Source organism: Cibotium barometz, chromosome 37 (assembly GCF_041138505.1).
Source record: "Cibotium barometz isolate CiBa-2024 chromosome 37, ASM4113850v1, whole genome shotgun sequence".
Taxonomy (NCBI): domain Eukaryota; kingdom Viridiplantae; phylum Streptophyta; class Polypodiopsida; order Cyatheales; family Cibotiaceae; genus Cibotium; species Cibotium barometz.
This window is the reverse complement of record NC_141082.1, coordinates 15658340-15673363: the sequence shown is the minus strand read 5'-3', so window position 1 is coordinate 15673363 and position 15024 is coordinate 15658340. Positions and strand designations below refer to the sequence as shown.

The window sequence follows — 15024 nt, the reverse complement described above, 5'->3', positions numbered from 1 at the left end:
ATCCTAGGATTTCAGGAGGAGTGACATAGATCACTGCTTATACACCAAGAAAGCTTTGGATGGCAGTCTATTGATCCTCATCTTGTATGTTGATGATATGTTGATTGCCGGGAAATCTCGTAAAGAGATGGATGCCTTGAAGAAGAGGCTGCATCAGACCTTTGATATGAAGGATTTGGGTGATGCAAATCACATTTTGGGTATGTGGATACTTCGGGACAGAAATCAACATGTGTTGTATTTGTCTCAGAAGGAATACATTGGCAAAGTTTTGCAGAGGTTCAATATGGATGGGGGGAAGAAGACTAGTACTCCTTTGCCTCCATATGTGAAACTCAGTGCTATGGACAGCCCACAGTGGGATAGTGACAGGGCTGATATGGCCAAGATTCCGTATGCTTCAGCTTGTGGCAGTCTCATGTATGCCATGGTTGCTACCAGGCCGGACATTGCATTTGCAGTGGGAGTGGTTACTAGATACATGGCCAAACCTGGCAAGAAGCATTGGGAAGCAGTGAAAGGTGTCATGAGATACCTGAAGGGCACACAGGATATGTGCATCTGCTTTGGCAAACAGGATGCATTAGTGCATGGTTACACGGATTCGGATTATGCCGGTCATCCAGATAACCGGAAGTCTACTACCGGTTATGTGTTTACATTCACAGGAGGTGTTGTGTCATGGATATCCAGGATGCAGAAGTGCACTGCCTTATCTACTACAGAGGCCGAGTATATTGCAGCCACAGAGGCTTGCAAGGAGGCATTATGGCTATCTCGGTTAGTGGTTGATTTGGGTTATACAGGGGATATTCCATTGTTGCATTGTGACAGTCAGAGTGCCATCCAGTTGGCAAAGAACCCTGTCTTTCATGCAAAGACGAAGCATGTGGATGTGAAGTATCACTTCATCAGAGAGGTGATAGAGAACAAGCAGATTCAGCTTGTCAAGATTCATACGGATGACAACCCGGCTGATCTGTTGACAAAGAGTTTGCCTCCAGAGCGATTTGCTCATTGCAGACACTTGGATGAGGCCAGTTTCAGCCTTGATATGGCCTTGTATATTATCATGTACATGCTGATTTTTCTTTTCCTTCATTTAAGGGCACTTTGCCTTTTAAGTGGGAGGTTGTTGGGGTAAAGGCATTATGCCCACCCTTGTAGTGTGTACTAGCCCATAAGTTTTATAGTACATAGTACACTTAGTACTTTTAATGTACTAACTGCACTATGTGTACTAGAGCAAATATACATGTGTGATAGGGGAGTCACACACTCATACATTGAGTTGACTTATCCCCACATATCTCTCTCTCTCTCTCCCTTCTTCGCTGTGTATGTCTCCCACATGAAACCCTAACTCTCATCTCCCTTCAACATCGGACAAAGTTGAATTTCTCCTCGGCTTTATCAGCCTCAAACAGATGGACAAAGTGAGATTTCAAACCTCCCTATTTTGGATATGCTAAAGTGTTATGTTCTCGAAGCAAAGGAACAATGGGAGAAGTACTTGCCATTGGTTGAGTTTGCTTACAACAACACCATTTACTCTTCGATAGGCAAAGCTCCTTTTGAGATTATCTGTGGCAAACCATTGTTGTTGCCCATTCTAAAGACCAAGGAAGAGATCTTCTTCCACGCGGACGAGTTTGTTCGAGATTTGGATACAGCCTTTGCACAGGTTCAAAGGGCTATTGAGACATCTCAAGCCAAGCAAAACAAAGCTGCAGTGTTACATGCATTGAGCTTGATCGTGACAACACACAACAGGGCCTTCTTTATACCTTTATGTGGTGATAATCTTTAGCATCCAATTTAGAGAGTAGAGAGGGACAAGAGAATGAGAATGTAGAAGACGACATAGTATTGGGTCCCAAATACCCAGTGAAGGCCCCCCTCCCCCCCCCTTTCCCTTCCCCGCAAGCAGGAGTATTTGTTTATATTATTTTTTGGAGAATGTTGTACAATGCTTGAGTAAACAAGTGATATGAATGCCTAACGCAAGGACGAGGAAGACCGTACGTCGGCTGAGTATCCACCTAATCCAAGGCTCTGCTGAAGACTCTTCTGGCCATTGATGCAAGTCCAGATAGCTGTAGGACTGCACATATGCTGGCTGAATGTGAAGAGGAGCTTCCTTGTTGCCTGGAGTTGACTGGACGCTGTATGCTTCTGCACTTTGCTGAATTACCTGAAGATTTGATGTGGGACAGCATTGCCTCTTTTTATATGTCCACATGCTGGTGGTCGGCCAGTAGCATGTGGACAAGAAAATAGCATTTAATGCTATTAAATGATTTTACACATAGTAAAATGCACAAAAGCTGCTGCCCGACTGCAAGAGACCTGGTCGACACTGGGATATGTGTGCCCAACATGCTGTTGGCCTGCTGCAAATGCTGGCCGACTGGGTACATCTCTCTCCTGGGCTGGTCGGTTGGTCTACCAGGTGGTCCAAGGCTAAGTTGAGCCCCTTGGACAAGCCTACTGATCTCTACATGCTTGATAATGCTTGACCTAATACTAAGGCTGATGTCTACACATAGCAGCCAGAAACGTATCAAACGTTAGAAATGGAAACGTATGAAACGCGTAAGAAACGTTTCTAAAATTCGGGCCAAATAAGAAACGCCGTTTTTTGAAAGGCTTTTAACATTTTCATATAGAATTTTAGCTTCAGACCTAAACATTATAGTAACACTAAAGTAGTAAGAAGCTAAAACTTTTCATTGTCACTTAGCGGATGGAGTTGCTCAAAATTGGGGCAATTTTGAGAAATGGGTAAAAATTGGGACTAATTCCATAATTGGGGGACATTAGGGTTTGCAAATTGGGAGAAATTGGAGATTTCAATTTTCAGCTGAGAATGATATGGGGATGAAGAGGAAGAATAGAAGAGGAGGAGAGGAAGATGAAGAAGAAGAAGAAGAAGAAGAGAGAAGAAGAAGAAGAAGGAAGAAGAGGGAGGGAAGAAGAAGAAGAAGAGGGAAGGAAGAAGAAGTGCGCGAGAGAGAGAGAGAGAGAGAGAGAGAGAGAGAGAGAGAGAGAGAGAGAGAGAGAGAGAGAGAACGCGGCACACAGAGAGAGCAAGCAGGGGATTGAAAACGTCAAAACGTCAAAACTTTTGCTAAGGCTAAAGTCAAATTAAAAAAAAAAAACCGTTACCTCACGTTTTTTATGAAAGAAACGTTTCTTATTGTAAGAAACGTCCCGTACGTTACTTTTCGAAAGAAAGGCGTTTCTTTGCTGCTATGCTTCTACATGCACAAACTGGTGAATTCTCCAAGTGGGTTAAGAGGACTGACACTTGATTGACCTCTAAGGCCCAGAGACTGATCTATGTAGCTCGTGCCTGACTGTCCCTGGATTGAGGGCTCTGGGGTCACGGCGTACAACAAATATTCCTAAAAAAAAGTGCTACTTCTGTATAAATGTTGCACTGATGATCATGCTAGTGTGTCACTGTGCTCCTGAAAGAACTCTTTATCGAGCCAAACTGCTTCATGGGTTTTGCGGTCTTTAAACTTCGTGTAAAACTGTCGTATTCTTCAATCGGATCTGCTTTCATCTCTGGAGGAGAATTTTCTCTAGCTCTATGACTTCAGCTTTGTCGATCATATGTGGTTGTTGCTCTTCTGATTTTTCCTGCAATGTTGGACCTACAATGGCTTTAACCAAGAAACGTGAAAGACATTGTGCATAGTCCTACTTTCCGGCAACTTTAACTTTAAAGAAACATCACTGAAAACTTTTGAATGACTGGAAATGGGCCGAAACTTCGGAATGATAGTTTGGGACAACGCTTGCCGACTTACTTTAGCTGTTGTTTCATGATGCGGAGATATACCAAATCCCCTTCCTTAAAGTTGACATCTCGCATGGATTTGTTGGCTTGCCGGGTATATGCTTCCTGAGCTTCGGCAAGGCACTCCTTAACTGACTCCATGGTTTTTGAGAATGTCTCTGTGGTTTTATTGGCCTCAAGAGATGGTGACACCTATGTCGTCAAAAGAGATGAGAACTGGCGACCAAATGCTGTCTCATACTGCGTCCGGCCAATACTCGATGAGTGAGTATCGTTTAGGATTGCTTGAACCAAAGGAAGATATTGTTCCCATTTCGATTGTTGATCATGGCATGATAAACAACTCATCGGCCTGCAAGAGTTGCAAAACCTGTGCCACATCTCGCTCTGTTAGAAGTCATCTCCTGTCTAGATTTATACACCAGGGCCTTTGTTGTGGGTGTGCCCGCCCTTATGAGGTGTTTTCCCATTTTTCCCCACTCTCCGTATTTTTTTCCCTATTTTTTCCCATTTTTCTGAGGCTTGGGAGGGCTGCCAGGTGATGCCAGGAGCACCCTATTGCTGGCCGACTGGATCTACATCAGTCGTGGGCTTCAGGGCTGCTGGCCGACTGGATTTGATCAATCGTGGGCACCTGTTTTGCTGGCCGACTGCATTTATGCAGTCGTGGGTCTTTTCATCAGTCGTGGGCATTCCTTCAGCTGGCCGACTGCCCTCTATGGGAGGTATATATAGGACCCCAGCCCCCATACCTCATTTGTATCATATTTCGGGATCTTCTTGTGTATATCAGAGCAGAGTTACACGCCTACATCTCTCTCTCTCTTGTGCTGTTTTTTTGCCTGCGTTTTTGCTCTTGTGTTCCCAGATTTGGTCATCATCTCCGCTGCATATTCTGACATGGTATGAGAGCCTTAGGCTCTAGATAGTTCTTGGGATTTGTGTGAGCAAGAGGGGGACTGTTTTGTGGCTGATTGGTGGACTGTTTTGGACTGTTCGGGAAGAGGAGAAGCAAGAGGAAGGCGGGCTGATTTGCTGGGCAGCCACTTGCAGGTATCAGTTCTTCTTTGTTCCCAGCCACCCACCCTTTTCAGAGTACATCCCCGCTATGGCAGATCTGTTTGAGATGGCCGAGAGACGTGTGAAGATCCCGACACTCCCCACGTTCCCGGTGGACCGTCAGTTGGACGGGAGCAACTACGGCATATGGAAGGTGATGATGGAATCTGTTATGGAGTCGTACGACCTCGCCGATTTCGTCGTTGTTGGTGTTCCACGGCCGGAAGTAGAGGAAGGGGAGTTACTGTCAACCCGAAAGGACTGGGAGGCCCAGACACAGATGTGGGATCGTGTCAACGCCAGGGTCCGTTCGTTTATTTTCCTCAACTGCACACCACAGGTAATTAATCATGTAAAGCACATGACGCTGGCCTGAGGTATATGGCAGCATTTGGCCTCACTTTACAACAGGGTATCGCCCATGAAGAGGATTTCCTTGGAAGTACAGATGCGGGTTATGAGCCATGCAAAGTCGTCGACGATGCGGGAGCATATTAACAAGCTGCAGGCTCTTCAGCAGGAAGTTCTTCAGGCTGGGAAGGAGATATCGTCGGAGGACATGGCCATCACGTTGCTGTCACATTTGCCCTCTTCGTACTCAGCATTTTACTCGTCGTTGATTACCAGTGGGTGGCAGGCTCAGCACCATCACGTGGGAGGAGCTTGTGCCCATGGTCCTGGACCAGGAGGAACGATTCACGAACCCTCCTCAGGGTGGAGGTTCGGAGGCCTTTATTGGCCAACGGTCGAAAGGCCGTAACTCGGGCAAAGGGAAGGCTTCATCGGAGAAGTCTTCTGAGAAGAAGTCCGACGCTGACCGCGAGAAGCTGAAGGCAGAGAGGACCTGTAATGATTGTGGCGAGAAAGGCCACTACTGGAGGCAGTGTCCCAAGCGGAAGATCGAGAAGGGTGAAGACTCCTCAGCAATCATGAAGACTCCGGCTTTTGTGCACCTGGAGGTGATGGACACCGATGCTTCATTTTCTTCAGGCAGGGAGGAGATTGGAGGACTCTCCGCAACGGATACTCGGGAGTGGATTCTCGATAGTGGTGCTTCCAGGCACATGACTCCTTCCCGTTCCGGTTTACAGGATCTCTGCAGGGTTTCTGGTCATATTCTTACTGGGGATACGTCCACTATCCCAGTTCACAGTGAGGGCAGGATGGAGATAGTTCCCAATGGCAGAGGGGGGAAGCATTCCTCCCAGGTGTTGTATGTTCCGGCACTTGGTTTTCATTTGTTGTCAGTGCATCAGGTTTGCAAGACTGGCGTACGGGTGGAGTTTGATGAGCATTTTGTTGCTCTCCGGGACAAAGCAACAGGCCAAGTGGTTTGGGAAGGCGGAGTGGAGAATGGAGTTTACAGGCTTTCAGCACTCTCTCTCCCAGGTCCTCAGGATTGTGATGAGTGGCAGTGTGGTAATGGCTACTCAGGTGTGGATACGCTGCAGGTGCGGGCTTTCCGAGACCAGGTGGTGGATAGCTTGCCAGTAGATGGCAGCAGTTGGCAGGAACTTTCCAGTACTGAGGTTGGTAGTTCTTGTGTTCGCGAGTCAGAGGAAGCTGAACAGGTCACTTATGCTCTGATGTCTCGTAGTGTTCGGGACATAGAACCTCCAGTAGATGAGGATGTTCTTTCCACGGGGACCTTTCGGAAAACCAGGCAGGTAGCAAGTGATTACTTGCAGAAGGAGGTGTTTTCTCCAGGCTTTGTGGTTCCGGATTCAGAGGGGGTGGTTGACAGGTTTCATCAGGTTTCCAGGACTTGTTTGTGCACCGTAACAGGTGTTGATCCTTGTGAGCAGTGTGATGTCTCTGTGATTCAGAAGCTGTATGGTTCATGGATCTGGTTGATAGACACCGGATTGGACGGGAGCTTCCTGATGAGGCAGTTGAGCTCTTGGTTGCAGATGACTCTTTCGGAGGCAGGATTGCGTTTCCTGTGGTTTCTGCGGCATGCGAAGGATCATGGACTCTTGTACATAGGAGGGGGATTGTTGGACGGAGTCCGACTCCGCGGTTGGAGTGACTCGGTTTGGGGAGGAGATCCGGACACGAGGGGATTTACTTCAGGCCCAGGAGCAGTTTTACGGAGCAGGAGGAGGTTACATTGCAGGTTTGGGCTTCCATTGGAGGAACCCATGGTCATCCAGAGGCACTTTGTTCGTGAACAGATTGTTGCTGATGACATCTTGCTAGAGTTCTGTTCGACGGAGGACAGTACGGTGGACCTCTTCACGAAGTCGCTCTCAGGATTTGCTCAGGCGGCACCCCAGCTCCCAGTGGTTGGTTACACAGCCAGGAGCTGAGAGGGGGTGTTAGAAGTCATCTCCTGTCTAGATTTATACACCAGGGCCTTTGTTGTGGGTGTGCCCGCCCTTATGAGGTGTTTTCCCATTTTTCCCCACTCTCCGTATTTTTTTCCCTATGTTTTCCCATTTTTCTGAGGCTTGGGAGGGCTGCCAGGTGATGCCAGGAGCACCCTATTGCTGGCCGACTGGATCTACATCAGTCGTGGGCTTCAGGGCTGCTGGCCGATTGGATTTGATCAGTCGTGGGCACCTGTTTTGCTGGCCGACTGCATTTATGCAGTCGTGGGTCTTTTCATCAGTCGTGGGCATTCCTTCAGCTGGCCGACTGCCCTCTATGGGAGGTATATATAGGACCCCAGCCCCCATACCTCATTTGTATCATATTTCGGGATCTTCTTGTGTATATCAGAGCAGAGTTACACGCCTACATCTCTCTCTCTCTTGTGCTGTTTTTCTGCCTGCGTTTTTGCTCGTGTTCCCAGATCTGGTCATCATCTCCGTTGCATATTCTGACACGCTCATGCTGCTTTGTAGTCCCTGAGAAGATAAGAATGCCATCAAAGAAGATGAAGACGCATTTGCCAATGAGATTCCAAAAAACCCGAAACATCAATTTGTTGAACATCGCTGGTGCGTTGGTGAGGCCAAAGGGCATCACCACAAATTCATAGTGGCCATGCTCGGTCCTAAAGGCGGTTTTTGGAATGTCAGCCTTGAAGTTCGAACCTGATGGTAGCCACTCTTAAGATCTATCTTAGAGAAAATTTTAGCACCATTGAGTCGTTCTAGGATGTACTCTATTCAGGGCATGGGGAATCTGTTCTTCATTGTTAGCTTATTGAGCGCCTTGTAATCCACACATAAGTGTGCGAACTTATCCTTCTTTTGGACAAACAGAATGGGAGCGGCAAAAGGTGAGGAAGCCGGTCGGATAAATCCGGACCGGAGTAGTTGGGCTAGTTGCTACTCCAGCTCACTCTCCAATGCCTTAGGCGGTAGGGAAACTTGCTTGGAGGTTTTGAACTAGGAACCAACTCTATGCGATGGTCCTTAGGTCTACTGGGTGGGAGATTTGGGTGGGAGGTCCTCTTGCAGCATGATGTTGCTGTACTGAGACAAAAAACCAGCCATCCATTGCTCCCCTGTGGGTGCTATTTGAACTGCATTAGATTGAGAGCGGACATATAGTAATGCACACTCTGCTCCTTTTCGGATGGCTCGTAGGGCCCGAGTGTGGGAAATGAGTGGAATTCCAAGGAATGCTGTGATCCCTGGGAATCATGAGAGGCTGAGGAAAACCTTCAATGATAGTGAAAGTGTCCTGCCTCCAATCAGGAATGGGTGCATATTGTCCAAACCATTGGATCTCGAGGATCATATCACAACCTAAAAGAGCGGAGACAATGAAATCCCACTGAAATGTGGCCCGTTGAACTTGAAACTCAAATTATTGAGCTTTATGAGTAATGTGTGTACGTAGACGAGGGGTAAACCCGTACACGTCTAGATGATAAGAAACCAAGGTATAGCTCATCTTGGCAGCCAATTGCGGAGAGATGGCATCCTCAGAACTGCCCATGTCAAAGAGGACAATGAACTGCTGTCCCTTTGCAGTGCCATAGGCACGGATGAGAGCCTTTGTCTTTCCCTCAACCTCACCCTCCTACTTATCATCAAATACCATTGGTGGCACTAAATTGAAAGAGGGTAAAAGCTGAATGGCATTCGAGGTTGATGGTGGAGGTGTGGATGAGGATGCTACGGTTGCTACTGTGGAAGTGGATGCCTTAGCAGACTTTTCAGCCTGGAACTTAGTGCAATCTTTCCTCCTGTGTCCCATAGTGTGACATAAGAAACAATGGTTCTCTGTCGTGTATTGTGTCTGTTCATCTGATCGGAGATAACCTCCAGTGATGTCCTCCTTAGCTTTTTCCTCAGGAGGCTTTTTGGTCGTAGAATCTCTTCTATTGCCCAATTGACCTGGAGAATTTTTCTTTTGGTCCTTTTGGTCTTTGTTGTTATGAGCCCCCTTATCTTGGGTAGATGATTGCTGCTGGGGCTGTGGGGAAGAGTGTACCTGCTTGGGCTTACCTCCGTTCAGCATCAGCTTCTGATTTTGAGTGAGGGTCAGTGCTCGTACATAAGTCTGAGGCTCAAAATTCCTCATTGGGTACCTAATGATAGTGTCTAAACCTCGAATGAACTACTTGAGCTTATCTTTTTTTGATATGCCCAATTGCTGGGCCATTGTAATGACCTTGTTGGAATAGGTCAAAACAAGGGAACCACCCTGAGTGAGTTTGTAAAACTCGTCCTCAAGATTGGTCATGTACTGTTGTGGAAGAAAACAAGCTTTGAGGTCAGCCACGAAGGTGGTCCAATGAAAACGGAATTGGCCTGTGATGGGGTCTGTGTGAAGTTGTGACCAATGTTGCCACCAAGTAACAGCTTTCCTAGTGAGTTGGGGTGCTGCTAAATGGACTGTCTTGTGGATCTGTAATTTTAGCTAAAGGAAAATGTGCCTCAAATTGATGAATAAATTGAGTAACAGCAGCATGATCACACTTACCATCATACTCACTAAAATTTTTAGAGGTTCGTATGATGGTGGTGGTAGGGGCGGTGGAGGACGAGGAATTTGGAGCCTGCTAAGGGAGGACTGCCAGAATCTGTGCCATCGTTTGTTGATGCTGGATTTGCACCACCTCCCAGTCGAGTCTTTGTTGGAACTCTTGGTCTCCTTTTTCTCTACGCCGTTGGTCTTCCTCATATTTGTGTATGGCTTCCTTATCCCTTTGTTCCTCCACACGTCTCAATTCTTTCTGTTCTTTTGCTTTTCTTTTTGCTTCTTCGTCTTTTCTTCTTTGTTCTCCACATCGATCTTCATCTTTTCTTCTTTGTTCCTCCATATGGAGGATGACCTGTGACAAGATTTGAGATGCCTTCTTTGGGTTTCTCTTTTTCGGCGGCAAGCTGCATCTGCCTTCATCACTTCTTGTTGGCTTTCTTCTTGATGTAATTTCTTTCCCGACATGGTGGAGGCTTGGGTGTTTTTTCGGACCGTAGTTTTACCATCCACCAGATGCTCTCACTTCTTTAGGTACCCGAGTTGGGTCACCAGCCTGATGCTCTGATACCAATGTTACATGCACTGAGCTTGATCGTGATAATGCACAAGGAGGCCTTCTTTATACCTTTATGTGGTGAGAATCTTTAGCATCCAATTCAGAGAGTAGAGAGAGAGAGAGAGAGAGAGAGAGAGAGAGAGAGAGAGAGAGAGAGAGAGAGAGAAGAGAATGAGAATGTAGAAGACGACAGAGTCTTGGGTCCCAAATATCCACTGAAGGCCCCCCCTCCCCCCCCCCCCCCCTCAAGCAGGAGTATTTGCTTATATTATTCTTTTGGAGAATGCTGTACAATGCTTGCGTAAACAAGTGACCATCTTCAAAAAGGGGTGCTCTTTTATTTTTAATGGTTTTAATAACCTTTGTCCCCATGGGTTATGAGAGGGGACTTTAATCATTTGGTCCCAAGTGTGAACATTCAACAAATGTCCTGCACACTGACCACAATGTTCACTGACTCTTCCTACATCCTCACACTTGTCCACACTATCCACCATGTTCCCGTGCACACTTGCATAATGTCAAGAGAAAAACACAGGGCCGTAACAAAAATAATATCAACATCTACAAAAGACCCAAGGGTCTATGAGACCAAAAGTGTTACAATGGTACCATGGATATACAGAGCCATGGAAAAGTGAAAGAGAGAGGGGGGGTATGTCAAACTTATAATCAACAAGACTAGCATTTTTCTTGGAATTGGGGCCTTGTTTAAGAGATAATTGGTGGATTTGTGTATTTCAACATTGCAGGAACTAAGGATGCAGCGGCCACAGTTGATACTTTACAAACCATTGTGAGCACGGTATGCTTTTTCCTTGAACCCTTCAGAAAGCTGAACTAAATGCTTGTAGATAACACAAGCCTTTTTTTGGTGGCTTAGTGCATGCTAGACTTCATAATTGTTAAGGAAAATATTAGACATAGTAGAGATCTTTACTAAAAAGGGGGGGGGGGGGGGGGGGGAATTAAGAACAGGGACAATAGTGCCCAATTCATGCAAAGGTAGTGCTCCTCTTTACGGAGGAGGTGGTCCAAGATATGTACTTAAGTAAATGTGGAAACGATGTCTTTTTTAACTTTGGGATTCTCTCATTGGGCCCCAAATGTGGTCGTGTTCTTGTGCAAGTTCACCTTTAAGTCTGTTTCCATGATGGTTTGCTGGTGCAAGTGGGAGGAAAGTTGTGACAAGCTTGTCAATCAAACAATCTAGTTAGTTAGGGCAAGGACTTCATTGATAAGTAAAAAATAAGTCTTCTGAAGTCTCTTGATGGCACTCCACCATGGTAATAGTTAATATCAGGCTGAAGAGTATGGGACAGACATGGCACAAGGTGGTTTGGGTTATCCAAAAGAGCATGTATGTGTTTGTGTGTTGATTGCATACTTGAGGAACCGTGATGGATGAAGGGGGATCTCCTTAGATCAAGAGACGACCCAACCTTTTGCTCAAGAATGTGCTATTTATGTTTTCTACGACGTACCTAATTTTCTTTTGGAAAATGGATCTCCTTAGTGGTCTTTAGTCTCCTTTACATCTTGCTCCTCTTGCTTGCGGGTGATACTGATTTGCTTTGTGTCAAGACCCTAGATCTCGCTCTAATATGCAAACCTGCAAAACAGCCATGAAACACAGGAAAACGTAGAAAACCCTAACCCTAGAGAGCAAAGAAGAAACAGGTCTCGGGTGCAGGCACACTCGCCACCCAACCATGTTGATCATGACTGACAGCTCCACCGAGCCCGAGCTAGAGAACCTCGTGGAAACTGCCAGCCTTGCAAGCCAAGCCACGCCCCTTGGCGTCCCACACCGCTGGGTAATCGCCTACTCTGCTAGCTCCACACTCCACATCTCCACTGGCTGGTGTGTGACTCTATGGCCCTGGCACTCCTTATATAGGCTTAGGGGAAAAGTGCCCGCCAATAAAAGCACACAAAAGCAAAAAGTGATGCTGCTGACCCATGTTCCCACGGATAGCACTCTAGCTTGTTATCTGCCTGCCTGTCCCTAGCGTGCACATGACATAGCCCCCTTCCTCAAAGAGCTCACTCCTGAGCTCTCAAAAACTCAGAAGTAGTCAACTCGCAACACTAGAAATTACCCACTATTAAAAAAACATCTGTGCCAAATGAACCATCTGCGTAACTCTACTTTGACAATGCTACCAATACCCAAGGTAAGCAACATGCTTCAAGTACCCAAGGTAAGCAACAACTGTCCCAAAGAGTTGTACCCAACAAAAGTATCTTCCATTTAACCACCATGCTTTAATCTCGATGTCCTCTGCTCTTGGGAAAAACTGAATACTCGAAAAAACCCAGAATCTAGTACTGAACTACAGTAGTCTCTTCCCAAAAGGGGAAATATCAAATCTTCTTTCCAAACTCGGAAATATCAAATCCATACTTCCAAAAATTGGAAGCGAAGTTCCCAAACTCGGAAAGTCAAAAATAATTGCTTTTCAATCGCGAAAAGCTAAATCCGTTGTCCTAACTCAAAGCAAATCTGACCGGCTGATCTCAAAGAAGCTATGAGTTGTGAGATGCGGGGAACTGATCGATGTTAAGCAACCTTGGATTAGTGCTACACTTTACTTAAGAGATGATTAACTGAGATGGACACAAGAGAGATGAGTGTCAATGCAATGCAATGCAGTGCAGCTATATTATTAGATGATGAATGCGGTTACAATGAGATCCAAATGGATCTATGCTGTCCTAGATGATGTCTACCCCTGGAAGAGAGGGAAACATGCTGAAAGAATGAGGAATGAAGACTGATCCCTGCTCCAATGCTGAGGTAAACCCTTATGCTGCTGGTTGTCCCTCTTTGTAGGAGTATGAGAGATGCCTTTATGCTGAAATCTGAGGATGAATGCTGAAGATGCTTACATGCGATGAAGTCTTGCTGTCCCCAAGGATCTTGGAAGGAAAACGCTGAAGACCACTGCTGAAATGCTGACTTATATCTTGGAATGAGAGGCGCCAGGCTATATATATGTGTAGGGCTGCTGGTCGGCCAGCAAGGCCTGTCGGCCAGCAACCCGACCTGAATAACAGCTCATAAAGGCCATAATACTGCTGTCGGCTGCCTCCATGCTTGCCTATATGCTTAGCTTTAAATGCTTGAAATGTTCCATGAGATGCAGATGATGTGTACACTGTTGTAGGTGCCATTCCAGCCCCATACAATGATGTGCAAGCTGAATTAAACGCTTTTAATGCCTGTAAAATGCCTGATAAATCATAGATAAATATCTGATAAATATTTGATGATGATTCTGATGCTAGAAATGATGCCATGTCACTGTACACCTGAAGGGTGTGCACGTGACATTCCCCTCTGCTAAACTGTTGCTGGGTGGTATACCTGGCAACCTTTAGACTCCTCTGGTGATCCTTCTCCACCGAACCACTGCCCCCTTCTGACTTCTGCTGCCGAGACTGAGGTCGTCTGTAGGAGTGGAATCCTTTGAGGGAAACAGGTCGTAGGTTTTCTCGAGGAAACATGTTTATGGTTCTCCAAGAGATAGGTCACATGCAGGCAGCGGTCACAGGGGTGGACACATGTTTGGTACAGCCTTGCTACTGATTGGACAGGGAATCCATGACAGAGATGGATAGTACCCCTGGAAGGTAGAGAGGGAGTGTACAGGTGTGTCTATTGTATGGTATGTTGTGCTGTGATACAAGTTCTCTTTTGGGAAGACAGTTCGGGAGTCTTTGTTGTGATGCAGAAGCACTGGATGTGTTAGGGTGTGATGTTGTTCATAGGGTGAGAGGCTATGGATGGTTGTGGCAGCCCTGATCATGGGAGAAAGCTTCTGTATGCAGGACTCTATGTGAAAGAGTCTTTTGATGTGAACAATGGCTGGACTTATTTCTGGATGCCGAGTGGATATGAAGCCATGATGTAGGGTCTTTGCAGGCTTCAATAGTTCTACTGTGATGGCTGAGTTTCCAGCCTTATTGTAATCAAAGCTCTTTTAATCAATTGAAGAAATACCGCAAGGGATGCCACTGCGTTTTGGGGCCAATCGGTGTCCTTGTACTGTTTGCAGGAGCACTCTAGCTCCCCCTGTTTGTTTTCCTTTTCTTGGTCCTCAAAGGTGTTGAAGTGTTTTGTGTGTGAGTGTTTGTTTTTGCACCGCCCTTTGGTTTTGTCTGAAGACCGAGGTTGGTTTACAAGCATCTCTGCTGGCACTCCCATATCCTGTAGTTTCCTCATCAGTCTGGCCCGTGGGACGGTATCAAAAGCTTTGCGGGGAAATCCACAAAGCAACAATATATCCAATGCCTGTGAGCTCTCCCCTCTTCAATGATCCCCCGTAGTGTAAAGATATGATCTAGCGTGGGGTGCCCTCTCCTGAAGCTTGCTTGCCCCAGTGCTCTGAGTCTCTGCTCCTCGGACCATCTACTAAGCTCATGCTCCAAAATCAAACCATAAATCTTAGCCAAGGTGTGACCAATCATGATAGTCCTGTTGTTGTTGGGGTCCATGGCTCTCAAGATAGGTACAATAGTATTTGATGACCATCTGGCGGGGAAGCCCTCACATAGAGTCCTGTTAAGCATGTGAACGAGTAAAGGGGCTAGCGTGTCCCTAGCATGAGAGAAATGCTCGGTGAGAAGTCCATCATGATCCTGTGCTCTCCCAGTTTGCGTCCTGTCAATAGTATCTCTCACCATGCTTAGGTGAAAGAAGGAAGAGTGTGGGGGA

The 15024-nt window shown here is 46.3% G+C and overlaps 1 protein-coding gene across 1 annotated transcript in view; it reads left to right on the top strand.

Moving 5' to 3' along the window:
* Positions 1-15024, top strand: part of CCDA (cytochrome c biogenesis protein family) — a 62874-nt gene that overhangs the window by 28492 nt on the left and 19358 nt on the right. The window contains exon 3 of the mRNA XM_086776633.1: positions 11057-11109. Within this exon, the coding sequence (XP_086632759.1) occupies positions 11057-11109 (53 nt within the window). The remainder of the gene's footprint in view (positions 1-11056; positions 11110-15024) is intronic.